The 27,886-nt window shown below is 36.1% G+C and overlaps 1 protein-coding gene across 2 annotated transcripts in view; it reads left to right on the forward strand.

The window, feature by feature from the left end:
• Positions 1-27,886, forward strand: part of BANK1 (B cell scaffold protein with ankyrin repeats 1) — a 394,230-nt gene that overhangs the window by 132,823 nt on the left and 233,521 nt on the right. For both annotated transcript variants that reach the window (XR_003568363.1, XM_027853422.1), the window contains exon 6: positions 19,362-19,464. Coding sequence is in view for 1 of the 2 variants with exons in the window: in XM_027853422.1 (XP_027709223.1) it covers positions 19,362-19,464 (103 nt within the window). In the remaining variant the exon portion in view is untranslated. The remainder of the gene's footprint in view (positions 1-19,361; positions 19,465-27,886) is intronic.

Raw genomic sequence — 27,886 nt, forward strand, 5'->3', positions numbered from 1 at the left:
ACAGAGCCTTGAATTTGAGAGAAGGAATGATAATGAGAAATCTGGTTTTGTTGTTGTATTTTTAATGAGACACACAAGGCCTTAGAGCACTCTTCCTCTACTGGCTCATGTACATAGGGGCTTCCGATGCTCCCTTAACCCCTGAAAGGGAGATGATAAGTAGGAACACACTAGCTCCAGAAAGGTGCAAATTCTGAAGCATCTCACTCCCATCATCCTTTGAAAGAAGTGAAAGTAAAGAAAGCATAGTCTGGATAGATAATTAAAATTCCCGTCAAGTAATAGAAGCAGAAGTAACTCTTATTTAACTTGGGTAGTTAAAGCCTTTGAGACTCTTATCCGATTTATAAAGCTATCCTGAGGTGATGGTGACTTATCTTGGCAAAGCCACAACCAGATACAATATAATAAAAATATTAAAGCAAAAGGCTAAGAGCAGATAGCAATTATAAATCAAAGCAAGAGCTTGTAGCATCCTATTCTTTCAAGGAAAACATATTTTCTAGAGTTTTGTAATATTGAGAAATTTTCCTTAGTCAAATTTTTGGTAGGAGTGGTTGTATTGTTGGGTCAAGGAGTATAGAGAGTTTAATACCTCTTTGGGTATAATTCTAGACTGCTCTCCAAAATGGTTGGATCAGTTCACAATTCCACCAACAATGAATCCATTTTCCACATCTCTTCCAAAATTTGTTGCTTTCCCTTTCAACCATTTTAGCCAATCTGATAGATGTAAAATGGTATCTCAAGGTTGTTTTAATTTGGATTTATTTAATCAATAATGATTGAGAGCATTTTTTCATATAACTATAAATTGTTTTGATTTCTTCATAATAAAACTGCCTATTCATATACTTTGATCCATTTATTAATGGGGAAATGACTCATATTTTTATACATTTTACAAGTTCTTTAGATATCTGAGATGAGACCTTTATCTGAAAAACAGTCTATAAAATGTTTTCCCAATTTTCTGCTTTTCTTTTGTTATTGGCTACATTTATTTTATTTGTACAAATTTAAATGTACAAAATTTAGTGTAATTAAAGTATTCATTTTACACTTAACTTTGCCATCTCTTATTTATTCATAAATTGTTCACCTATCCGTAAGTCTGATAGGTAATATGTTCCATGTTCTTCAGATTTTCTTTAAAAGTTTAGTTTTATGTTGTATAGAATCATCATTTCTAATATATTTGGCATGTTTTGAAACCCCCACTTTCTTCAATTTGCATCCTCTCATTTTCAAATAAGGTATCAATTTCCATTCATCAGTGAGGTGCCTTCTGTAATTAATAAGTGTGTTTTGCACCTGTCTGTGTGCAGCATTTCTGCTGACATTTTGAGTAATAGCATGTCCTGGTTAACTGAAATTCCAGCTTAGTCCTCTCATGTAGTGAAATTACCTGGGGCAAGAGTATCCTTATATTTTACAGGTGAATTTTTTTATTTATTCATTTGGGTCTCCTGTGGCTCAACTAGGTGAGAATAAAAATCCATTAAACACTATAACTTGTAATCCCATACTTGCCATGATAGATTTGGATCTGGATTTGGAATCAAAGACCTGGGTTCCAATGTCCTTTTTTAGTGTGCCAGATACCATGCTAAGTGCTTTAAAACTATTGTCCCACTTGATCCTCACAAAACCCTGTGAGTTAGTTGCTATTATTATCCCCATTTTATAGTTTTTTTTTTAATTTTACATTTTGAAATTTTTTCCAGTTGAGGAAACTGAGGCATACAGAGGTTAATTGGCTTGCCCAGGTTCACAAAGCCAGTAAGTATCTAGGAGCAGATTTGAACTCAAGTGTTCCTGACTCCAGGCGCAACATTCTATCCGCTGTGCCACCTAACTACCTACTTACTACTTACATCTTGGATATGTCACTTAACATCTCTGGGCCTCAGTTTGCTCATCTATAAAGTGAGAGGGTTGGACTATATGACCTATAAGTAACTTCCAGTTTTAAAGTTGTGATTCAATGATATACCTGAAATAAACATGTCATTGGTTTCCCTCACAACGTTTTCTGCCAATGACCATTTGTGGTTCAGTGGGATACAATTGGCACATCAGACAGATCATATATTGTCCAGCATCCTTATTATCTTTTAATTATTTATTTTTATAAATGTAGCATTGTGCCAACCACTAATCTTTAATCAAACTGCCAAACCATTAACTATAGTGTCAATACGCTTTGGCAGAAAGCTTCAGAAGTTCTTGAAGAATTATAAGCTAATTAGTTAAAAGTTTCAAAATCACTCTCCCAGTCTCTTTTAGTAGTTTGAGAATTAAGGAAAGTTTTCCCAAAAGAGTCAAACATGTCATTAACATCCAAAACCACGTGCCTTTATTATGCCATATTTAAGGAAAGAGTTAATGCCTTGGAATGACATACCCAGCAAGAGGGAGATGGTATGATGGGGGTGAGGAAAAGGAGTTTCAGGGAAGAGGCCCAGACACTTATTCAACTTTGGCAACCACCGTGGGGCATCACTTAGTGCTGGGAAGGTCCCTGAATGTGCAGTCAAAGAATTGGATTTGAATCTCAGTTCTGCACTGAAGACTTGTGTGCCCTTGAGAGAACTCCCTTTATTTCTTTGGTCACAGTTTCTTCATCTGTAAAATGAAGAATTTGACACAGATAACCTCTAAGATCTTTATAGGTTAGTCCTTGATCTTAGAATGCTGAGTAGCTGAGCCAAAATTCAAACTCAGGTCTTCAGATTCAAAATTCTACCTCTCTTTCCCACTATGAAAGTTGGAAGAGAAATGATTGGTTTCTCTAATTCTGTCTCTTTGAACAGATCAAAATTGGATATGAGGTCAGGATATATATATGTGAAAGGGGAAAGATATATATATACATATAACGTATAATATATTCTTTAGTTTAAATGAGGAAAGGAGTACAAGAGAAGGAAGAAAAGAAAGGAAACTTCTTTTACATTGCTGGTCAGTCATTCTTCTTATGGAAAATTGGATGAGCAAACCCAATACAAATCTATGGTGGAGTATCCCAAGCCCTCCTCTGAGCACAAAGTACAGCCATGAAAAATGAGGGTTCTTGTTGTGTAGGTTTTCTTCATTGCTCAATGCCCATATATTTCATTCCTGATGTGTTCCACCTACACTGTTCCAGACTTGTTTTTCCTTTGAAATAATAATAAGTGATGTGTCTGCTATGTAGAAATGTCTGGTTAAAATTTGGATTCTCTTTAAGAACCAAAGACATTTGTAATGTTGAAAAGAAAAAAAAACTCATCAGTCTTTTAAAATCGTGTAACTTAAATGATCCCCTGATAAATCTTGAATGAAGTATAAGAATACTTAGGTCTCTGTATGTCTATACAGAGGGGATTATGGATATTCTGGTTTATTCATGGTTTGATTGTCCCTGAAAGGGATATGGATATATGGTTTGTGGATTATTTACACCCTTTGTTAAACCTCCTTTTCATCTTTTCTACCTGCAGTTGGATATTTCAAGAAAATCTCCCCCACCTTCCCTATCCACATGGCCTCAAGGAGAAGTAGATAATTTGGGATTTATTCTCTTTTTCTTCAGGTTTATCACTTGTTTACCAGCTTTGATGAGAAATGTTGGATGTTAAGGAAAGAGTAAAACTAACTTTGCCTGAAGGATGGTTTCTGATTATCCCTGAATATATATGGAGAGAGACAAAGACAGAGAGAAAAAGACAGAAACAGAGAGAGACAGCGAGAGAGAGACAGAGGATAGACAAATATCTGAAGATATCTCTATCTACCTATTGTATCATATCTTTCTATCTTATCTTTCTAGATATCTTAGATACCTTTAGACATCTTGCTTTCTATCTATGTATCATATAACTATCTATGGTATCTGATTTTAAAATGGAAAGGGAGAAATGTATTCCCCAGACACTTTATTAATGTCTTAGAGGGTGCGGGCAAGTTGTAGAGGCTTTTCAGTTTGCCCAGAGTATTGTGTTTTCACTTGCTATAGATGCCTGGAGATGAATGACACCTAATTAAGGTAGTAAAAATAACAAAAGGAGAAAAAAAAAGTCTTAGAAGACTAGACTAGAAGAAGACAAGAAAGGAGTATACCACTTCCTGCAGTTGAATTTTTCTTTATATTTTAATGTTTATTTAGAAAACTATACTTACATAAGTTAGCTTCTCTTTTCATTGATTAAACAGTCAGAGCAACTTTTAGGAAAAAAGAAAAAAATCCCAAGTGCAATTAAACAATGAATGAATAACAATTATTTTTTAATTTTTCCTCTGTTTCTAACTTTTTTTCTCCATTTCTTAAAATGTTTATTTATTTCACAAATTGCCTTAGGCCTTTTTCATAGCTTCTAGCCTGATGTGTTCTCTGGTATATTCAAGTGCATTTAGATTACAAGTGTTAACATCTCTGATACTCATCTCAACCTCTAATTAACCCCCAAACACTTACTTTCAGTATGCTATTTTCTCCTTTTTCCCCTTTTTCTCAAATGCCTTTGAATTGCCTTTTAAGGGAGATGTATGTAATATTCCTGTGTTTTCCTCTGGCCTATGGTTCCTTAACCCTTTTTTACATCATGGATCCCTTAGGCAGTCTAGTAAAGCTTATGGACCACTTATCAGAATAATATTTTTAAACTTTTTTTTTTGACTAGGCAATGGGGTTAAGTGACTTGACCAGGGTCACATAGCTAGTAAGTGTCAAGTGTCAGAGGCCAGATTCGAACTCAGGTCCTCATGATTCCAGGGCTGGTGTTCTATCCACTGCATCACCTAGCTGCCCCCAGAATAATATTTTTAAATGCACAAAATAAAACATGTAGGATTACAAAGTGAATGAGTTATACTAAAATACATTTACCCCAATTTTTTAAAAGATAAATTCATGAAGATGGTGGAGAGAAAGCAGTGACTGTCTTGAGCTCTCTCCCAAAGCCCTACAAATACCTAAAAAAATGGCTCTAAACAAATTCTAAAGCAGCAGAACCCACAAAAAGACAGAGTGAAACGAATTTCCAGCCAAAGACAGCCTGGATGGTTGATTGGAAAGGTATATCGCGCTGGGCAGGGAGAGGAGTGCAGTTTGACGTGGGCACGCAGGACGCAGCGACCCTAGAGCAGGCCTCAGAGGACTGAATCTCGGGCAGCTGTGGTGGTTTCCAGACTTCTCAACCCAGGAACACCAAAGACAACATGGAAGGTCAGTGGTAAAAGTCTGTGAGAGAGAGGAAGTAGGTCTCAGTCGCAAGTCTCGAGCTTCTGGACCACAGACTGAGGGGGAAGCGAGTGGCTGATCAGAGGGGGTTTGCAGGGATCTCTTTGCTAGTGCTGAGGCAGGAATCTCTTGCTTTACCAGTGCTTGGATCTGGGTCACAGTTCTGAGGGGTGGTCCTGGGGCTAGGAGGAAGGCTGGTGTGGTGAAGCTTGTTGTGGCTGTGGAGAGGAAACACCTCACCCCTTATTATACCACCTTGGAAGAACTGAAAATTTACAGGTCCCTAGAAGTACCTCTGAAAACAGCTGTACAAACCCCCGAAACTTGGGACAGTACATTTTCCACATTGGAAGCAGACTTTTACCTTAACAAAGAATTTAAAAATCACTTATTTGGCCAGGATCATGAGTAAGCAGTGCAAAAAGAGTCAGACTATACTATCTTACTTTGGTGACAAAGAAGATCAAAATATACAACCAGAAAAAGACAATGAAGCCAAAGCTCCTACATCCAAAGCCTCCAAGAAGAATATGAATCGGTCCCAGGCCTTGGAAGGGCTCAAAGGGGATTTTGAGAAGCAAGTAAGAGAAGTAGAGGAAAAACTGAGAGTTTTGCAAGAAAATCATGAAAAGCAAGTCAACAGCTTGCTAAAGGAGACCCAAAAAAATACTGAAGAAAATAACACCTCAAAAAATAGCTTAACCCAAATGGCAAAAGAGGTCCAAAAAGTCAATGAGGAGAAAAATGCCCTAAAAAACAAAATTGGTCAAATGGAAAATGAAGTCCAAAAGCTTACTGAAGAAAATACTTCCTTAAAAATTAGAATAGAGCAATTGGAAGCTAGTGACTTTATGAGAAATCAAGACACTATAAAACAAATCCAAAAGAGTGAAAAATTAGAAAACAATGTGAAATATCTCGTTGGAAAAACAACTGACCTGGAAAATAGATCCAGGAGAGAGAATTTAAAAATTATTGGACTATCTGAAAGCCATGATCAAAAAAAGAGCCTAGACATCATCTTTCAAGAAATTATCAAGGAAAACTGTCTTGATATTTTAGAACCAGAGGGCAAAATAGAAATTGAAAGAATCCACCAATCTCTTCCTGAAAGAGATCCCCAAAGGAAAACTCCTAGGAATATTGTAGCCAAATTCCAGAGTTCCCAGGTCAAGGAGAAAATATTACAAGCAGCCAGAAAGAAACAATTCAAGCATTGTGGAAACACTATCAGGATAACACAAGATTTAGCTGCTTCTACATTAAGGGACCACAGGGCATGGAATATAATATTCCAGAGAGCAAAGGAGATAGGATTACAACCAAGAATCACCTACCCAGCAAAACTGAGTATAATTCTTCAGGGGAAAAAATGGTCATTCAGTGAAATAGAGGACTTTCAAGCATTCTTGATGAAAAGACCAGAGTTGAATAGAAAATTTGATTTTCAAATACAAGACTTGAATGGAACATGAAGAGGTAAACAGGAAAGAGAAAATTATAAAAGACTTATTAAGGTTGAACTGTTTACATTCCTGCATGGAAAGATATTTGTAACTCATGAGACCTTTGTCGGTATTAGGGTAGTTGGAGGGAAAAAATTATATGTACACATATATATAGATATAGATAGATAGAGGGCACAGGGTAAGTTGAAAATGAAGAGGTCATATCTGGAGAATAAAATTAAGAGGTGAGAGAGGAATATACTAGGAGAAGGAGAAAGGGAGAGGTAGAATGTGGTAAATTATCTCACAAAAAATACAGAAAAGAAAAGGCTCTTACAGTGGAGGGGAAATGGGGGAAGGTGAGAGGGAATGAGTGAATCTTATCCTCATAGGATTTGACTTAAGGAGTGAATAACATACACACTCAATAGGGTGTGGAACTCTGTCCTACCCTATAGGAAAATGGGGGGGGTGGACAAGAGAGTAGGGGATGGTAGAGAGGAGGTTAGATTGGGAAAGGGGGTAATCAGAAGCAAATACTTCTGAGGAGGGACAGGGTCAAAAGAAAGAATAGAATAAATGGGTGGGCGGGATAGGATTAAGGGAAGTAGAATTCGTTTTTCACAGCATGTCTACTATGGAAGTGTTTTGCATAACTGCACACATATAACCTATATTTAATTGCTTGCCTTATCAATGAGGGTGGGTAGGGAGGGAGGGAGAAAATTTGGAACCCAAAGTTTTAAAAACACATGTTTAAAAAAAATGTTTTCACCTGCAACTGGGAAATAAGAAATACAGGAAATGGGGTACCTACAGAAAAATTGCCCTACAGAAAAATTGAAGGAGAAGAGGATAAGAAAAAGGGGGGAGAGATAGAAGGGAAGACAGACTAGGGGAAGGGGTATTTAGAATGCATGCCATCTTGGGGTGGGGGGAGGGGTGAGATGGGGTGAAAATTTGGAACTCAAAATCTTGTGGAAGTAAATGTTGAAAACTAAAAAATTAAAAAAAAAAGATAAATTGATTAACCTTAGGTTAAGAACTCTTGCTCCAGCAGTTCCAAATGCAATCACTCAGAAATGCTTCCTGAATTTGAAAAAATGCATCTGTTTTATTACCTGGCATCTTAAAGGGGGAGCAGATGGCTGTTGCTTCTAAGCATACTAAAACTACTTTTAAAAAAAAGCAAAATAAAGGTAGCTTTTTTTGTAGTCATAACTTCTATGAAAAGAGAGATAGAAATTGTTCCTCTTGCAGATACTAAACCTAGTCACTTAAAAACTATTTAGGAATGTAATAGAGTGAACAAAAAAAATTATTGGCCTTTTCTGTTATTCAAACTTTTTAAATTCATTTTAGTGAAACTCTTCATCTAACAAAAACTAACCACAAAAATAATAAAATGAAAAATTAAGTAGCTACTACTTCCCTTATAGGAGCTTTAAATGGTGGTGCTCTGGAGTTTGAGGTAAACTCTGTGATCTTTGCATTGTAATTTTTTTGCAAGGTGACCTCTTTTATCTCTGAGGGTACTAGAGTGAGGGGAGAGATAGTGTCAATTTGCAAGGATTCAACTTCCATTGGTTCATATTTATAAGGATTGGCTAATTTAATATATTTAACCAGCTAATAGCTGACAAATGAACTTATGTCAATCAATCTACTTACTGGTATATATTTTTTAAGGCTCTTCCTGGGGTCCAGTGTTTGTTGGCCCTATCCTTGCTCCCTGGTGATTCCCAGACCATAGTGTCAAATAGCAGGTGAAGATGGGATAGAAGAATGAGAAGGTAGAGAGGGAACCTAAATTGAGTAAAATATTGAGAAGAAAAGAAGGAGAAAAGCAGAGAGAAAAGAGTAGGAATAATGTCTCATAACTATAGAATAATTAAACAGATTATTTTCTTCCTTTTTTTTGTGGGGTTGAGGGACAGAAGGAGAATTCTAGCTAGGAACATTTCCTGAAGAACTCAATGGAGGAGTTACCAATGTAGATTGAATGATTTTTAATAACACTGATGAAATAAGAGTGTAGCCCCCTAAAAAAGGACTTCTTTGAAATGCAGTTCCCGTTTGGAAGATGTGGCATGCTTGCCTTTGAAAAAAATCACTGTCTTTGGAGTTCATTGTTTGAAATTATAAGCTCCTAAAATTTGACATAACTTTAGACAGTGATTGTTTTCTTATTTTATAAGTTGTAGAATCTATGTTTAAAATATATGTGGTAAACTTTTTTGAAATGATAATTTTGACATGCACATGACATTGAAAAAAAGAGCTTTCTTTTTATTTTGCTTATACAAATTAAGCAATTAGTAATTTTATAATAACTATATTTTCTTTGTTCTTGAGGATTAAAAAAGAAAAGACTGCATTTAATCGAACCATTTCTGGTCTTCTGCTCTGACCATGCCATTTTTGTCCTCCCATTCAGTCTCTGTTATTAAGCTGAATCACAAAAACTCTTCATTGTTTCATCACACATCTTATTTCCTTCGAACTCATCTCCTAGAATTATAATTTAGGATTTTAGTTACCTGTTTAGGAACTCTATGAATGTTTCTTCTATAACATTTCATTTCTGTTTTTCATTATTTCTTGTGTGCTGCTCTACAAGCCTGAAACATCTTCCCACTGTTATCCATCCAATAAGGTATTGCCTTCCTCTCTTCCTGGCTTTGACTGGGGGAGGGGGTTGGTCAGTATTCTTACTTGTGGGGCTGTTTTAAAAACCAGACTCTTTAGAGAGTAATTCTAAGTGAACAACCATTTTTTCCATCTTTATGAATTCAGTTCTGTGTTGGCCCATGGAGTGGTTCACATGTTCTATTACAAATGTGCTTTCACTGAGAGGTTATTTTCTTAATTAATTAATTATTAGTTTTCAGTATTCACTTGTATATTTTGAGTTCTAAATTTCCCCCCTCCCTCCACTCTTCCCTCTCCAAGACAGCATGTAATCTGATATAGGCTATACATGTACAATCATATTAAACATATTTCCATATTAGTCATGTTGTGAAAGAAGAATCAGAACAAAAGGGAAAACCCCAAGAAAGAAAAAAAAAAAAAACAAAGAGAAAATAGTATGCTTAAATCTGCATCCAACCCCATAGTTCTTTCTCTGAATGTGGGTAGCATTTTCCATCATGAGTCTTTTGGAATTATCTTAGATCATTGCATTGCTGAAAAGAGCTAAGTCTAACAAAGTTGGTCTTCGCACAATGTTGCTGTTACTGTATTCAATGTTCTTCTGATTCTGCTTACTTCACTAGTATCAGTTCATGCAAGTCTTTCCAGACTTTTCTGAAGGGGACCTGTTCATCATTTCTTATAGCACAATAGTATTCCATTACATTCATATATCACAACTTGTTCAGCCATTCCCCAATTTCCAATTCTTGGCCACCACAAATAACGTGTGGGTTCTTTTCCCTTTTTTTTATGATTTCTTTAGGATATGGATCTATTAGTGGTATTGCAGGATCAAGGGGTATGCAGTTTTATACCCCTTTGGACGTAGACACAAATGGCTCTCCAGAATGCTTGGATCAATTTACAACTCAACCAACAATGCATTATTGTTCCAATTTTCCCACAACTTCTCCAAGATTTATCATTGTCCTGTTTTGTCATGTTAGCCAATCTGATAAGTGTGAGATGATATGAGAGGTTATTTTTAGTGTCTTTTGGGGAGACACAAATACCCAATGTGGACTTTTCTCAAGATTTATTCAACTGAATTTAACTATCCAAATTAGGAAATATTTTTAATTGTTCAATAATTAACTAACTAGCTAATTAATTGTTCAATGATTGCTTTATTAATTGATTTAATTACTTATTAACTTAATAATTAAATTGATGCAAAAATATTATAAGACAGATACATAATGTTCTTGCTTGAATTGCACTTAACTAAATAATTACGTATGTGAATAATTTTTAAAATTACATGAGAAATTCTCATCCCCTCATTTTTTATCAGAGAAGGGGAAGCATCCCCATATTTCATCCATGGAGAAATTTCTATCACAATCAGCTTTCATTTAATTTCTTATTTTCTTCTTTTAATTACTTCATAATTGCAATGTTCCAAATTGGATGCCCAATTTGCATCCTTTGTTTCTGTCTTTCTATTTCTATTGACTATTTTTAGTCATTAATTGAGTTATTATTTGTATCAGATTTATACTTTTTTCATTTTCCATTAAGTTCCTTGTGAATAATAAAATGTCTCAGATTATTTGCAAATGTTGTCAAACAACCATCACTGTACTCCATCTTAATCATTTTTTCTGGGTCATGTTTTCATCTAACTCATCAAGTATGATTATTTTAGTTCTGTAGTTTGTTTAAGGAAAAGTGAATTCTAATTTATAGAATTAAGCCTTGATGACAAAGTTGGGGAAAAAAAAAACATCACGTCTCTGAAACCAATATGAATTAATCTTGTTGGACATTTATGTATATTGCCTGTATGTGTGCATGTATGTTTGTATGTACATTTGTATGTATGTGTGATGTGTGAAGCTCCAGTTATGACTCACTCATTCACTTCCCAACATTGTCATTGCCATCTCATATATTTTTTGTTGAAATTCAGCAAATTTGAAATCCACAAACCTTTTTTTTTTTGTTGCTTTCTTCTAGTGATATGATCCAACTTGTCACCAGTTATTTCCTTGAAACCATCCAATTCTGAATTTATTGAAATAGGAGAATTGTTTTCTTTTTCACTCTAAATATGGACTATTTTCCATAGGGCTCAACTCTGTACTACCCACAACACACTATTTCTATATAAGATTCATATCCCAAGTTGGAAAATATAAGGTAATTTTCTGACAACTAAAGAGAATATAATTTGAGGGTGGGGGAGACATTTCAAATAGTACAAGTCAGCATATGCCTCATGTATTTTTTTGCTCCATTGATTCTGGAGGGAATTGGGGATGATGCTCACGTCAATCTTCCACACTGGGTCTCAAAGATAACTGCTTCATTCTATAAGAATTCTTTCTTATGTACTTTCCTAATTCATACAGTTTTGAATTTCATTGTTGTCTCTAGTATTTTTTTTTAATCCCAACAATGCAAACTTGTTTCAATACTACATATGGCTCAGGATATGAATCAGCAAGTGTATTTCTCTCCTAAAAAATATGGAAAAATTCTGCTTACATGTGTTCAAATCATATCTTTTAATCTAGGTAGTGCATTCTTTTCCCAGTGAGGATTTCTTTTTATAGTATTTTGCCAGCCCTTTTGGGATTCCTTTCAGGAGTCTTTCTTTGATCTTCTCTTCTCCCTTTGAATTGTATCTAACTATACAGCATTATATCCTATATAATTTTATTAACACTAATGTGGTTATGCAATTGAACATCGGATGATTCAGCTAGTTTTGTTGGACCAGAAAATTAGAAAGGTATCTATATCCCTCCCTAATGAGAAAGTCTATCCCATATGGCAGGTACTTTCTAATACAGAGAGACTTGTCATTTTATTAGACAAACACAAAAAATCAAAGCTGGAGTGACATGATCTACAGTGCATTCTCATTAAAGTGTGATGATGCCTTTGTATGAGAGTAGCACTTTAGAGAATCCTAATGGGAAATGCTCTCATGGGTTCTCATCTGGTACCTGGGAAAACAGACTCTTGTTTGGGAAGGGACTTTCAAAATTATCTAATCCATCTTACATATTAATATAGTCATTTATCTCTAGACCCCTAAAACCTTGTAATTTTTTTTGTACCTAAAACTAGTAGTTTTGATACCCAGGGCAACTGAACTGAATGGGGGAGGTGGGGTAAAAAAGGAAGGAGAAAGGCCCAGAAGCATTACCTCATACGGTGCAGGGAGTGGAGCTAGATGCAAGGACAGAGCAAGGAAGGATGGTGCTAAAGAGTTCTTTGTGAAAGGTAGCATGGCATATGGGCCACAGAAAAGCTTACCTGGGCTGCAACTTTTTTAGCTTTCTACTTTAAACCATTATTCTGGCTAACTAGGCAGAAGGGGTACAAATGCTGGTATCAGCCTTTACATTTTGATGTCCTAGGTCAGTGTTTCAGTTGGTCTGCCCTAGATGTGGCTCTGATCTTTGGAAAGAGACAATAAATATCAAAACCTTATATGGAAATAACATGCTGACATTATAAAAAGAAGAGTGGGAAATGAAAATATTCCATGACTATTGACACCAGTCTTTACTAAAGGATTAGTGAGAAGACATAGAATAGCAATAAAATAAACCTTTGATTCAGTTTTTTTTTTCATTTCCTAACTCAGTTCCTAAGCATATAGTTGAACACCATTGAAGGAAAATCATCTTTTGTTTCTATTCTGTTCTGTCGTAGAAATGCTTTTTATTTCTTAAATTCAGAATAAAATTAGCTAAAAAAAGAAATAATATAAGCTTATCAGTTAAATGTATTCCCAAATTATGTTATTTAACCTCAACAGGACCATCACAGCTCCATGGTGATCCTTTTATTCGTCCTTTATTAACTAGCTATTGTAATCTCCACAGCAGCTGTTCTGAAGCTTAACTTTTCTCATCAATTTCCTGACATCATTGTTCTACTTCCCTCTCAGAAATGGACCTCACATCTTCTTCCCCTAGAAAATCAAGATCATCAACAATGAGGTCCCTCTCCTGCCCTGTGCCATACCTCAAAACCACTCTCCATCATTCTCTATCTTTCCCCTTCTCCTCTAATCTTTAAGGAAGAGCTGACCTTTCTCTTTGTCAAGACCAACCTTTTACTCATGTCTTTGATATTGCACCTTCAAATCCTCTTTGGGATCTTGTTATTTAGAAACATGAGCTCTTCAATCATTTCACATCTATTGGCTCTTTCTTGCCTTAATAATACAACTTGGTCTCCTTCAACCTTCAAAATTCTTCCCCCTTGACTTCCCCTCAGATTACCAGATACCTCTCCCTCCACAGTGCCAAATTCCTAGCAAAAACAATGCAAAACAAATGTTATTATTACATATTAGGTGTATTACCAAATTATTATTATTTCTATTCCTATTTAGTTCTCCATCCTTTGTAATCTTATTTTCAACCCACCAATCTACTGAAACTACTTCACCTAATATAACCAGTGACCTCTTAACTACTAAACCCAGCAGTGTTTTCTTATACCTCCTTCTCCTCTTTGGAGATTTTGGTGCTGTGGACCATCCATTCCTCCTGGGTATTTTCTTTTCTCTTGGCTTCAATATCACTAGTCAGTTTCCTTTTCAGGAAGTAGTGTGGGTTGATGGGAAGAGCACTGGAGCTAGGGAGTGAGGATCCAAGTTTAAATTTCATCTCTTCTGCTTACTATGTGTGTGACCTTGGGCAAGTCACTTCCCTTACCTCAGTTCCTTCTAACACTAGATCTATATATCTAAAGACCAGTGAGTGATTGTGGCCATGAAGGCTTGTGATTGTGAAGGGCCTTGAATGTCTGGCTAAGGAATTTAACTCTATTCAGAAGGTACCAAGTAAACACTTACTAGTTGTGTGACGCTGGGCAAGTCACTTAACCCCAACTGCCTCCCCACCCCGCAAAAAAAGAAGGTACCAAGTACTCAAATACTTGAGTAAAGAAGTAATAAGATCAAACTTGCATTTAAGGAATATTATATACATAAAAGGAATGTTAATCTAGAACCCCGGTTCTTAAACTTTTTGTGTTATCATAGAAACCCTTTGGCAGTTTGATGAAACACCTTCTTAAAATAATGTTTTTAAACGCACAAAGCAAAATATATGGGATTATAAAAGAAGCCAATTATCTTGAAATGCAGATTAAGAGCCTTGATCTAGGATAATATCTAACACTTACATAATTCATTAAGGATTTTAAAGTACTTTACATTTGATCCTTGGAGCAACTTTGTTAGGTAGGTGCTATCGTCCCCTTTTTACTCTTGAGGAAATAGGTTCAGTGAGGTTCAGTGACCTGTTTATGGTCACACAGTATCAGGGCCAGGTCTCTCTTGACTCCAATTCCAGGATCCTTTCCAGTGGAAAGTGGATGCTTTAAAGGGAATCAGTGTGAATGATGAAGTGAAGGATGAATTTGGTAGTAGATGGAAAGATGGAGGCAGAAAGAATTTAAGAAGACAAATTTGTGGTCTCATAGTATTCCAAGCCCATGGTAATGACGACCTAGAGTAGAAAGAGGTGGGAGGAAATCACTACAAGAGATTTCATGGAGGTAAAAATGACAGACCAAAAATAACACCAAGATTTTAATCCCGGGTGACTGGGTGAATAGTTGTACCCCTTACATAAATAAGGAAGTTGCAAGTGGGGAGCAGTTTGGAGGTAAGATTAATAAGCTTCATTTTGCATAGTTTGAGGGACATTCAGTTAAAAATTGTGACATCTATAATTTGAGATTGATATCCAAAGGGGCTGGAGAAGGGATAAAGCTGGAGATATGTATTTGGAAGCCATCTGCATCCAGATCAGGGATTCTTAATCTTTCGTTGTTAGAGACCCAGAAGGGTGCTAGTAAATGTTGGACAACTGGCTCTTGAGAGGAAAAGATATATCCATAGCGTACTGCATTGTTATCTTGTTTCCTTACTTCCTTAAGTCTAAACAATGAGTAAAAGAGTAAATCAAGATCTGGTTGCCTATTTCTGAGATATGAATGCTCACACTGAAAATTTAGTAATCAGTTCACTCGTATGAGCTGGCTCTAGCACACCCAATCCAATCAACATTTATTAAATGCCTGCTATTTACCAGGCACTGTGCTTAGTTCTATGGAGTTAAAACTAGGCATTTGAAACCCTCAATAGACCCTTTTGTTTGGTAAGGCCTATGAACCTCTTCTCAAAATAATGGGTTTTAACTGAAAAGAAAATGCATAGGATCACAACAGAAACTAATTATGGTGAGATAGTTACCAAAGTATTAAAATTTTAAAAAAGTTCAGGGACCTTCCCTCCTCACTCCCCACTGCCTGATCTAGATAGCAACTGAAGCAATGACAGTGAATGAGATGTCCAAGGGACTGAGTGGAGTTGAGAACAGACTTTTTTTTTCCTATGTAATTAATAATTTATTAATTAGGGCAGCTAATAATCAATAAATTGATGATTAGCCATTTCTCTCCATTATGAACCAGGTGTGTGCCTTCTGACAAAAACTCTGCTAACAAATGAAAGTCAACCCTGATTGGTAGACATTTAATTAGATGTTGGGTTAAAAGCTGTCAGCTCCTCCTGCTAAGAATGTGGCTTGATCATGAGACTCAAGGCATTTGGCCAACATAAGTCATTTCCATCTGGATCATTCTGACTAGTTTTCTCCTTCATAATCTGGGTTGTCCTGAACTCCAATGGAGAAACTCAAGGCAGAGGTTCCTTCCCTAGGCAAGGGTCTCACTCAGACTTAATTCTGTTTATACTCTAAACAAAATCTAGGTTTCCCAGGTGGGTGGAGTCCTGCCCAACCCAGAACAGACTTTCAAGAAAGCAGAGAAAGCCAAAAGAAATTTATCTTGAGTCTCCAAAGAGTTTTCTCTGAAAATTTCTACTTGAAAAGAGCAAAAAAGTGGTGAGAGGTCATTGAAAACCTTTAAGTCTTGCTTGTGTCTTACACTCCATGCAGGCTCTCTCACTTTCTGTATTTCTGGACTTTTTGCTGAAGTGTCAAAGAACCACATCATAACTAGCTTTCTCAGTTGTGTCATCACCAGCAGGTATAAAGAAATAACAGAACGTGCTGAGGATTATTCAAGCCAGATGAAAGCTTTCAGAAAATGCAGCGTATCTCCGTATGTAGGGCTCTGCCAATTCTGTCCAGAAGTTAGATTTTGATGCAGCAGAAACACATTGAATAACCTTTAAAAATTCTCAGCTTGCTCCAGACAACCTCATTCAACACTTCCAGCACCAGTGACAACAAAGATTGGGCTTTTTCCTCTATGAATCTGCAAGGATCCCTATGTGGGTCTGCAGTATTGTACACTGCAGTCAAAAGAGAAAAACAAGCTGAATGGACTTCGTTCACAATTAGGCTTTCCTGTTCCCTTTCTGGAAGTCCATTATAAAAGCCCACTCTGGTTAAAAGCTTTGTAGATTGGCCAGGTATGATCTCACACAGATTAAAAGGATTCTCATTTACTGTCTCTCTTTTCTAAGTGAATTGTTGATAAATGGTTGGCAAGAAAGCAAACTGTGCATTCTATTCCAGAAGCTCTGCTTGGGAACACTGAGTTTCAGACTCAGTTTTCCACCATCCTCTCACCAAAGGTCTATGGGTGCCATCTTGTAAAACCAGTAGATTAAGTTGTTTGTTTTCAGTTAAAGATAAGAACTACTAACAAGTCTACATTAACAGAGACACATATATTAATTCATTCAAGTTCAAATTAAACCGTGAAGGAAAAAAAAGCTCTACTTCATTCAATTTCCTTGTCTCACTAAGGATTTGAGATTTGCATTTGAAGGAGAATCTGAGTGTATATGTTTTCGGATCTATGGGTATGATTTCTTGTTCTAGAGATATGAGAACAGGATGGCCATTAATCACAACTTAAGGGTTTGGGGAAGTATTGGGAGAGTAGAGATATTGACAACTTGGTCAATTAACACTTTTTCAAACCAGTGAGTTTTGCAGGCTAATACTTTCCAGGCAACGTACTTTACAGAGTATATGAGCCAATGTGGAATTTACAATATAGAAAGCATATCCATATATGTCAAAGGACTAGAAATCTTATATATGAACTATATGCTTGATTCTTTCCCTATAACACTATATGTAAATGTTCCTGTAGAGTCAGGGAGGGGGAAAACTATCCCTCCACACCCCAGCTTGATTCTCAAGCAGAAGTATAACAATTTTCAGTCATCCCAAGGGTCCCTGTAACACAACACTATATCAATAAATAAACAAATAAATAAAACCTTAGCATGCATAATTGCCCTCAAAAATCAATGGATTGTGGGAATAAGTTGCTGCTAGAACAACTGTAAGGGGAAAATGAGGGCCAGGGTGGGCCTGTCTCTTTTTCAAAAGTATCTCACACAAGAGATTCCTTCTGCACATTTACAGCAGTCCAATCTCCAGACCTAATAGTTTGAAGGATCAGGCTCATTAATTCCTATTGTGTAGAATAATGGACCTAGAGCTGGGAGAAATCTCAGAGGTCATCTTGTTTAACTCCTTCATTTATTTAACAAATGAGAAAAGTGTGGCCTAAGGAGATTAAGTGGCTTGTCCAAGATCATCAGAGAATGAATTTGAACCCAGGTCCTTTGATACAAAAGCTTGTACTCTTTCCACTATACAACCATAGTCCTCTATAGTCTTCAACAGTTATAAACTTCCAAAATTTATACTTTGAAACCATCTATCTTGTTGCTTACAGCAGCTAGATGGAACAGTGGATAAAGTGCCAGGCCTAGAGTAAGTCAAATCTGGCCTCAGACACTTATTAGCTGTGTGACCCTGGGCAAGTCATTTAATCCTGTTTGCCTCAGTTTCCTCATCTGTAAAATGAGCTGGAGAAGTAAATGGCAAACCACGCTAGTATCTTTGCCAAAAACAAAACAAAACAAACAAAAAAAAAAGCCAAAAGGGGTCACTAAGAGATAGACATGAGTAGAAAATGACTAAATGACAACAACCCTATTTGCTTACTCGATATTTAGATTTTGTTATATTTTTTCTTGATGTAAACTATAAAGTTATCATGCTTTTCTGAGGGCATTTAGCTCTCACAGCTGCCAAATATTAGAGAAAAAACCTATTAGGTAGTAACAAAATTCTATGCATCTCATGTCCAGTTTTTCTCAGATTTTAATTATTGGACAATGTCAATTGCCTCTCTACCATGAAGTCTTCCCTCGTCCTTCCTGGTTGGGAATTACTTTTATTTTCTTCTTGGAGTTCTCATAGCACTTTTTTTTCACATTTCTAAATTATGTGATTAAATTATATTTAATTATGTGATTAAATTATGTGATTAAAAAAGTTTTGTTGTTGTATTTTTTATATTACAAACATTTATAGGTTTCTCCACTTTGTGAGAGATAAAGAAAATAAAATAATAAAGTATAACTAATAAAATATGATTAATTTCACTTAAAAGTGAAATTTTAAGAAAATAAAATAATAAAGTATAACTAATAAAAATGATTAATTTCACTTAAAAGTGCATATAACCTTCTCCTCCTCTGCCTCACCTCTCTTTCCAGGGCTAGGATATTAATAAAATAATGTGCTTTTCACACCACTGAGCTTGGCAATCCTGTAGAATATAATTATGTAATCTCATGCATTTCAATTATCAATATCTGTGTCTGTGAGACTATGTGTTCAATGAGATCCAGAACTATGTTTTCTATAAATTTTGCATCTCCCCCGAAGTGCTTTGCATAGAACAAATGCTTAATGAATGTTTAATGAATAAATGAATTAATATGATGAAAGAATCACGTATCTTTTAGTATTACTTCAAAAAGGTATATTAGTATCATTTAAATATTATGTAATTAGTATTATGTGATATTAGTATGTTATATTTATAAGTATTTTAGTATTATTAAAAGTTATAGAATTCCATTTAATAAATTCAAATTATATTGCAATGAAGATGAATTCATTTGCAAGTAATCATAGTATTTATTCCACTTTTTTTCCCATACTTGTTTGAAACAGACCTCATTAGAAGAACTTGATACTGTTCTCACCTCCATATTCAAAGCTGAGATACCACATTATGATCTTAGAAACCTCCAACAAGAAATGCACCATCAAGAAAGTGAGTACTTTTCACCTAAAAAGTGGGAGATTTTTGTGTCCCTATCTTACCCATTTACCTACAGAGTAGAATGTATTCAAGGTAAGACTGAAGGCCAAGGAAGCTATGCCTTGTATGCAGTAATATTGTTTTTGCCTATACTTAGCTTTCCCTCATGTGTTATTTGGCATTCTAGTCATACTACCTTAGCTTTATGCTCAAGAAATCATAAATCTTCAATTTTTAGACATTTCTCAAGTATTATTTTCCTTCTTTATTTCTTTCTTCCATTTATTTTTTCATTATTTTTAAGTATGGCCACTTAGAGTTAATGATGTATTTTAATTATCCAAAAATTCTATCCACTTTCTCATTAAATATTTGGAAGAAATTTTGTTAAGGGGTAGAAGGAACATAATTTTCAATTAATTTCTAAAGAAAAGAACTAGAAAGAAAGTTTGTGCATTATTTGATCTCAGAGCAGCTGGCTCAGTCTAGGAATCATGATTATTCTGGGATCAATCTTGCTCAAGTGAGTTTGTTTAATCCCTAAGATCACAGACAAGGTGGCACCAATCGGTTAGGAAATGAGAAGTTTCTACTTTGAAATAGAAAATTTGGAAGGTTCCCAAAAAATGTTGTTGTTCATTTGTTTCCAGTCAGATCATCTGAGGCAACTAGCAGCCTCAGTATAAGAGAGAGTGTGTGTGTGCATGTGTGTGTGTGGTAAAGGGTTGCCTCTGCAGTTTATTTTGAAGCCAACAGAAGCATAAAGTCTTTTTGCTTTATTTTTTTCTTATAGATTTTCATTGGTATCTTTTGTTTTTATATCACCTATGTTTCCCAATAGATCCCACTCTGCATCCTCTCCCAGAGAACTCTTCTTTATTACAAAGAATAAAAAAGGGGAAAACAGCTCAGCACCCCCTCCCAAACCAAAAAAACAAACAACTCAATAGCTTTTTGGACAGCAAAAGACTAGACTGGGGGGGGGGGGGATCTTCCATATTTATATATTTAATGTACTTTTTTAAAATTTATTTATTTGTTTTAATTTATGAAATAAAACAGGCATTTCCATAACATGCTATAATAAAAAAGATGATTGCACATGAAACTGAAAATCTACAGCTTGCTATTCCTTTTAAATATATAATAAAGTTACTATGTAAATTTCTTTTCCCCCACTTTTTTTCTTCCCTCCTCCTCTGCCCTAGAGATGGTACCATTAGACAATATGTGTGTGTGTATGTATATATGTAAAATTATTCTACATGTACTTCTATTTACGAGTTCTTTCTCTGGTTCCAGATAACATCATTCTTCATATGTCCCTTATAGTTAATAGGAGTATTTATAATAGTCACTCCCCCAATTTGCACTAGGAGGTTGAATCCTCTCAGGCAGGGATGGAAAGTTGTAATATGGTCATCCAGGTCTAAGGTATTCAGGAGGTATGAACTTTGAAAGCAATAACTCAAAAGCCCCCTTAAACATCTTTACCTTTAATAGTCACCCAGAGGACATAAACACATTTGCTGAGATAACACCATAAGAACAATAGCTAGCAAACACCCCCCTCCACAAACCTAGAAAACATCCCCCACAAATAGATAATATCAGTAGGAAAAGTGGGCAGACACAATATGGTGGAGAATGTAAATTATTTGCCCCCCATATCCAGTAAATGTCTGAAGCAGGATTCAAACTCTTGGCTTCAAGTTCAACACTCCATCTGCTGCACAGACTACCTTATAAAACCTTTGTAACAGGGTTACATAATCATGAGTTTAAAAAAAATCCCATATTGGCCAATAATTTTTAAAATGTTTGGGAAGTAAAAGGCTAAGCCTCGATTATCTAGAAATCTTTCAGAATGCCACTTAAATGCTTGAGTAAAAATTGGATAAATCTTGCTGTGGATGCCAGCACTTGCCTCCTATATGTTGATGTTTTTTCTTTTTAATTTTTATTTCATTTTTAATTTATGAAATAAGACAAGCATTTCTGAAGTGACTTCTCAGTCTGATACTATATCTCAATTAGAGTTTGAAAGTCAGAAGTCTGAGTGAGAGTTTTTTTTTCTAACAAGACTGACTAAGGACCTGATTATCAAGATAGAATGGAAGGGATAGATTTGAGATAATAGGAAGAAAAATGGTAGGATTTAATCCTGGAAGTAAGGATCAAAAGACAATTATAACTCAAAGTTTTCTTCCCTGAGAGTTTATCAATATGGCGAGGCAGAGTGGGGTAAAGACCGTTGGCCTTGGACACTGGAAAGAATTGGACAATAACCTTACATAATTAACATTCACTAGCTGCACAGTCACAAACATATCGCTTAGTCTGACTCCTTATCTATAAGATGAGGATAAAAATATTAATAGTTCCAAATTCCCAGGGTTGTCATGAGGGCCAAATAAGATATTGCACATAGAGTGCAAGTCTTAAAGTACTTGTAATTGTTGGTTATAATTATGGAAACATTATTTAATGAAGGAGAGCCAGCCACAGGGGAAGTCATGCAGGAAGATGAGACATTATATTTTTGACATACTTAATTTGAGTTGTTGATGGAGTGTGATAGGGCTTATAGGGAGGAGGCAGTGGGATTACTTGAGGGCAGGGTGGGCAGTTCACAGTTAAAAATTTGGTATGTTGTTGAAGAGCCTCCAAAGAAAACATGACAGAGTTTGAGATGTGAGTTCTACAAAGAATAAGCCAAGCACAGTTCCAAATATTACATAACCTGGTTTCACATATTGTTTTCTCTCTCAACCTTCATTTACTAGCTGAAGGGACTTGATGGCCATTTGTGCAAGAAGGATTGTAGGGAGATTGATTATATGACAGTTTTACCCTCTTGGTAGCCAGTTAACATGTCCCTACAGACCATGATGGCTTCACAACCCATGCAGTGGAACATTCTATTCCACTCGAAACACATGACTGCCTCCTATATCCTGGTTTTTTTTCCTTAATCCTTTTCAGATGAGCTCAGCAGTTTCTTATCTCTGCAATCTCATTTATAATCAATAAAATGCATACTTCTCTGTTTATGTGTCTATATACTTTTAAATATGTGTGTGTGCATATTTACATTTCTAGCAAGTAGGATGACAGGAGGGGAAAAAAGATGGAAATATCTTGGGTGAATTTCCTTAACAAATTAGTGAACACTGTCATGTCTTCACTTTTTTTCCTTGTATTTATTATGCTTATACTTTTATTTTAGTGGCTTGCCATGTAAAACTTAAAATACTTCTTTAGAGTTAAAAATAATAATAAAGTGCTCTTCTTGAGAATAAACCAATTCATGGCCTTTAATTGAATTCAAAACATTAATTCAGTGCAGTGTTTAATACAAAGGACAAAGAAACAATCCAGAAAGAGTATTGTACTATATAATTCTGAAACAGAACAACACCGACTTCTTAAAACATACTTGCCCTTCCCTAACACCTTACTTCTGTATATTCCATCCCTGCCTTGGTAAATCCCATATTCCTATGTAGCCTCCTACTTCTCATGTATTCACTCCCACACTCCCATTCAAAACCCTCTAAAAGCCCAGCTAGTGAAAGAAATCTCTTAAACAGAAATGACAATAGATCAGCTCCATTTATTAGAGTGTATTATTAACAAAGTGAACGTTATAGATTTGATTCCCTACTGCTATCAGTTAGTTTGGGGCAGAGCAAATAATGGTCCATTGCTAACTAAGATTGCATTCCTAGCCCTGGGTGGAAGTATATGACAAGTGAAAGAACATGGGATTTGGAGTCAGTAGACAAATCCAGGCTTTGCAATTTATTTGCAATTTATTAACTTTGTGATGTTGAGCAAATAACTCAACCACGCTGAGCCTCAGTTTCCTCATCTGGCAAATAACTCAATTTCTCTGATTCTCAGTTTCCTCATCCATAAGATGAGATTGTTGAACAAGAGGACCTTCCAGTTCTAAATCTGTTAATAGTATGATTCTAAGCAGGTGAGAGGATAAATAATGCAGAAATAAATACGCCATCACTGCGAGAAGGATAGTCTAAAGAATATACCCTGCTGACTATGATTCAGTAGCATCATTTTAAGCTATTTGCTTAAGGTATGTAAAATGACAGTTTAGAAGAGAAGAGGCAAACATGGCCTGTAGGTGAGAAATTTTTAACAAAATAAATAAAAATACAATAAAATATAGATAATATTATATTTTAAAGCTAAGTCAATATGTTGCATACAAGGAACCTTATTATAGGCTCCATTTTTATTTGAGTTTGACACCACTAATTTAGAGTGAAACTTCCTAGATGGTGGGCCCTGAATCATGGTCAACTTCTCTATGGTACCTAATATATTGACGGTGCTATCTATCATCTATGACTACTACCTTAATACTTTGAATGTAGTAAGTGTCTAGTAAATGCTTGGTGAATGAATGAATGAATTTTGTTGTTCAGTCCTTCAGTCATTTCTGACTCTTTGTGATCCCACAGACCATACGGTCCATAAGGTTTTCTTGGTAAAGACACTCAAGTAGTCTGCTGTTTCCTTCTCCAGTGGATTAAGGCAGACAGAGGTCAAGTGATTTGCCCAGAGTCACTAGTAAGCTGGTAATTATCTGAAGTCAGATTTGAACTCAGGTCTTCCTGATTCCAGGCCCAGTGCTCTATCTGCTCAACCACCTAGCTACCTGAATAAATGAATGAATGAATGAATGAATGAATGTACCTTCTCATTTTAAAGATGAGGAAACCGAAACCCAGACATTAAATGTCCTTCCCAATGTCATATGACTGTTAAGTGGCCCTTACAACTTCAGCTACCATCTCAAGCTCTCACATGAGGGTTTATGAAGCTATTTTTCCCTTTAATGTTAAATTTAGTGGTATGACTCAAGATTGTCATGTACAAGAAGAAATCTGTGGGAAAATAATTGGGGCAGACTGTTTCTCAACCAAAGAGAATAGCCAAGAGGTGGGTTAGGACAAAGTACTTTAGCAAATACTGAAGAGGAACAGGAAATTGAATTAAATTAAATCCAACAAGTATTTATTGAGTCTCTACTATATTCAAAGCACTTAGCAGAAACTCAAAACAAAAACTGTCCTTGTATTCAAGATGTTTACACTCTACCAAGTAAGCTGGTAGGGAATACAGCATAACCAATACTCTAACTAACAAACATTTATTTATCCATAACAAATATTCCTGCCAAATAAATAAAGAACATTGAATTGATTGTTAAGCGACTAAGCTTCTATCCTCATTGTGTCATAAACTTACTGTGACCTTGGGCCATTTAACTCTTCTGGGCTTCAGTTTCCTTGTACATGGTCAAGCCAGCCAACATTTACTGTGTGCCAGACTCTCTTCTAAGTGCTAGGGATACAAAAACAAACACACAAACCAAAAAGGCAAAAACAGTCTAATGAGCTCAGTCTACTGAGGGAGGTAACATGTAAACAACTGTAGTAATAGGATAAACTGGAGACAATCCCAGGGTGAAATTACTAGCATGAAAGAGAGTAGGGAAAGGTTTCAGGTCAAAGGTGGGATTTTGACAAAACTTGGAAGAAGTCAGGAGGCAAAGGAGAAGTGGGAGAACATTCCAGGCATTGGGAGCAACCAGTGAAAATGCACAAAGCCAAGGGATGGAGTGTCTTATACCAAAGAACACATAGGAGGCCAGTGTCACTGGATCACAGTATATGTGAAAGGCAGTAAGGTGTAAGAAGACTGGAAAGGTAGGAAGGGGACAGGTTTAAAAGCCAAACAGAATAATTTATATTCCATCCTGGAGGTAATAAGGACACACTGTCATTTTGAAAAATAAGGGAGTGGCATGGTCAGACCTGTACTCTAGGAAGATCACTGTGATAGCTTAGTGGACCACAGGAAGTCTTCCCTAACCATTCTTAATTCCAGTGCCTTCCTTCTGTTAATTATGTTCTTTTTATCCTGTCTGTAGCTTGATTGGTATATATCTCTTTGCATTGTCTCCCTCATTAGATTGTAAGCTCCTTGAGGGCAAGGGCTATCTTTGCCTCTTTTTGTATTCTCAGCACTTAGGACAGTTCCTAGTATGTAGTAGGCACTTAATAAATATTTATTGAATCTAATTGTGGTTGAAGCAGGGAGACTAATCATCAAGACTGTTGCAATACATGACTTCACATATATAACCAATATCAAATTGCTTTTCTTCTCAAGAAGGAGGTGATGGGAGGAGGGAGAGAATTTGGAACTCAAAATTCAAATTGTTAAAAAGTTTACATGTAATTGGGAAATACTTAATGAAATAAATAAAAATAATTTTAAAAGACTATTGCAATAGTCCAGACATGAGGTGATAAGGGTATTTGCCAGGGTGGTGACAGTGTCAGAGGAGAAATATTATGAAAGCATAATGGACAGGACTTGGCAACTGATGAGATGGGGGAAGCAATGAAACAGGGAAGAATGAGAGATACTGAGGAGTAGATGATGTAAAATGAGGGTATTTGACCAGTAGTTTTCTATGATTCTTCCCAGCTCCAAAGTTTTGTAACTCATTTGAGTACATGGTATGCAAGTTAGCCATATAGTTATAAATCTCTCACTCTTCTTTGTGCTGACAATAAACATTTAATGGTTCAACCACTACCTATCAGGCTATGGGTAGCATAGTCCCAGGTTAATTCTTTGAAAGGATGATTTTATGTGGGATGATGCCCCATCATAAATTAAATAGACCTTAACACTTGGAATCTTTCGTTAAGAAATTCTCATTTGGATATTGAATGAATGAACAAAATGAATAAAAAAATTTATTAAGGACTTACTATATACATGTCATCATGATAAGCATTGAGGAAAGCAAATTAAAAAATTAGATAGTCCTTGCCATCAAAGAGCTTCCATTCTGACAAGGAAACACATCACATATAGGGAAAGTATGGCCAGCGAAGAGACTTTTGGTCTAGAGAATCACAAAGATGTTGAGTTGATCCGTAGGGAAGTCAATTGTCATACCATCTCCAGAAGCAGTGGGACTATTGACTTGGTTACTGCACTCTGAGCAAGAGGTGCAAAGTAGAAAGAGAGATATGCACAGAGCGGAAAGTAGATGGCAAGAAGGTCTATGATGATGGCTTATTGGGATATGAAGGTGAAGTATGGTCTGTGACCCGGGGCACTAAGGGAAGAGGGGCAGACTAATATATAGTGGTCTGCATAAACTAGTTTTCACTCTGTCACCAACATGGCTGGGCCCTCAAGTGGGAATTTTAAAGATTCAAAGGTGAGTAGGTTCATTTCTCTAGGTGTTGGGACGTGAATTTTAGTGAGTCCAATGCAGAGGATTGCTGCTGAGGTTGCTGAGGTCCAAGGAGGGATAAGTGCAGTAAGGGATTAGACAGATACCTCATTAGTGGAAAATAGGATTTTTTTAAGTGCCATAAAGCTGGGCAATATTTGTCCAGAATATCAGTGTTTTCTCTGGAAATTACAAGGAGCTCTGCTTAAATCCCCTATATCAGTGCTACTCTAGGAAATCAGATTGTAAAGGCAAAGTAGATAGCTAAAACAGAGAAGCTAACATAAAGAATGGAAGAAGAGGCGGGTGCAAGGGTCTAAGTTGGCTTAACGGTCATTACTGAATTGGAAATTCTAGGTTAGCGTGAATAAGATGAACAAAGCCTAAAAAGCCACATTTTTTATTGTTGTTGAGTCAGTTCAGTAATGTTCATCTCTGTGTGACCTCTGCTGGCGTCTAAGCTACTTTTTCTGCTGAGTTGCAAGGTGTTATTTTTGGTTGGTTGTCAAGAAAGAAAGAAAACATTGTTGGAATAGTTGACCATGGAGTAAAGGCTGCAGATACCAAAACAGCAAGAGAAAGCTGAACACTTCAGCCTTTTCATTTATATCCTTCCTTCTCATTGATCCTAATAGAATTTCTAAAATGGTTTGGAAAGCCTTCCAAAACTGCAGAAAGTGGAAAGGAACAAAATAAGGAGAGCCCCATCTCAAAGATGTGTAGTGTTGCTGCACAATAAAGTACAATCATTTACACTTAACAAAAGGATATTAGAATGCTTTGCCATTTCTTTCTCCAGCTCATTTTACAGATGAGGAAACGAAGAAAACAGGGTTCAGTGACTTGCTCAGGGGCACATAGCTAATAAGTGTCTGAGTCCAGATTTGAACTCAGGTCTTCCAGACTCCAGGCCCCACTTTCTATCCACTGCACCACCTACCTACCCTAAAAGTCACATAGATAAAGCTAAAAGAAGAAAATATTAGTAACCTAGGATTAGGGAGGGCAAGCAGCAAAATCTAGAAGCTGGCCCTGGACAAGAAAGCATGACAGGAGGAGTTGAAGTAGATACCACTATGAGGTTCAAATATGCTTTGATAGCCTTTACTCTAGAAGACTTTATTCCTCTGCCGTCCAGCCCAGGTC

The sequence above is a fragment of the Vombatus ursinus genome, unplaced genomic scaffold (assembly GCF_900497805.2).
Source record: "Vombatus ursinus unplaced genomic scaffold, bare-nosed wombat genome assembly UNPS02009975.1, whole genome shotgun sequence".
Taxonomy (NCBI): Eukaryota; Metazoa; Chordata; class Mammalia; order Diprotodontia; family Vombatidae; genus Vombatus; species Vombatus ursinus.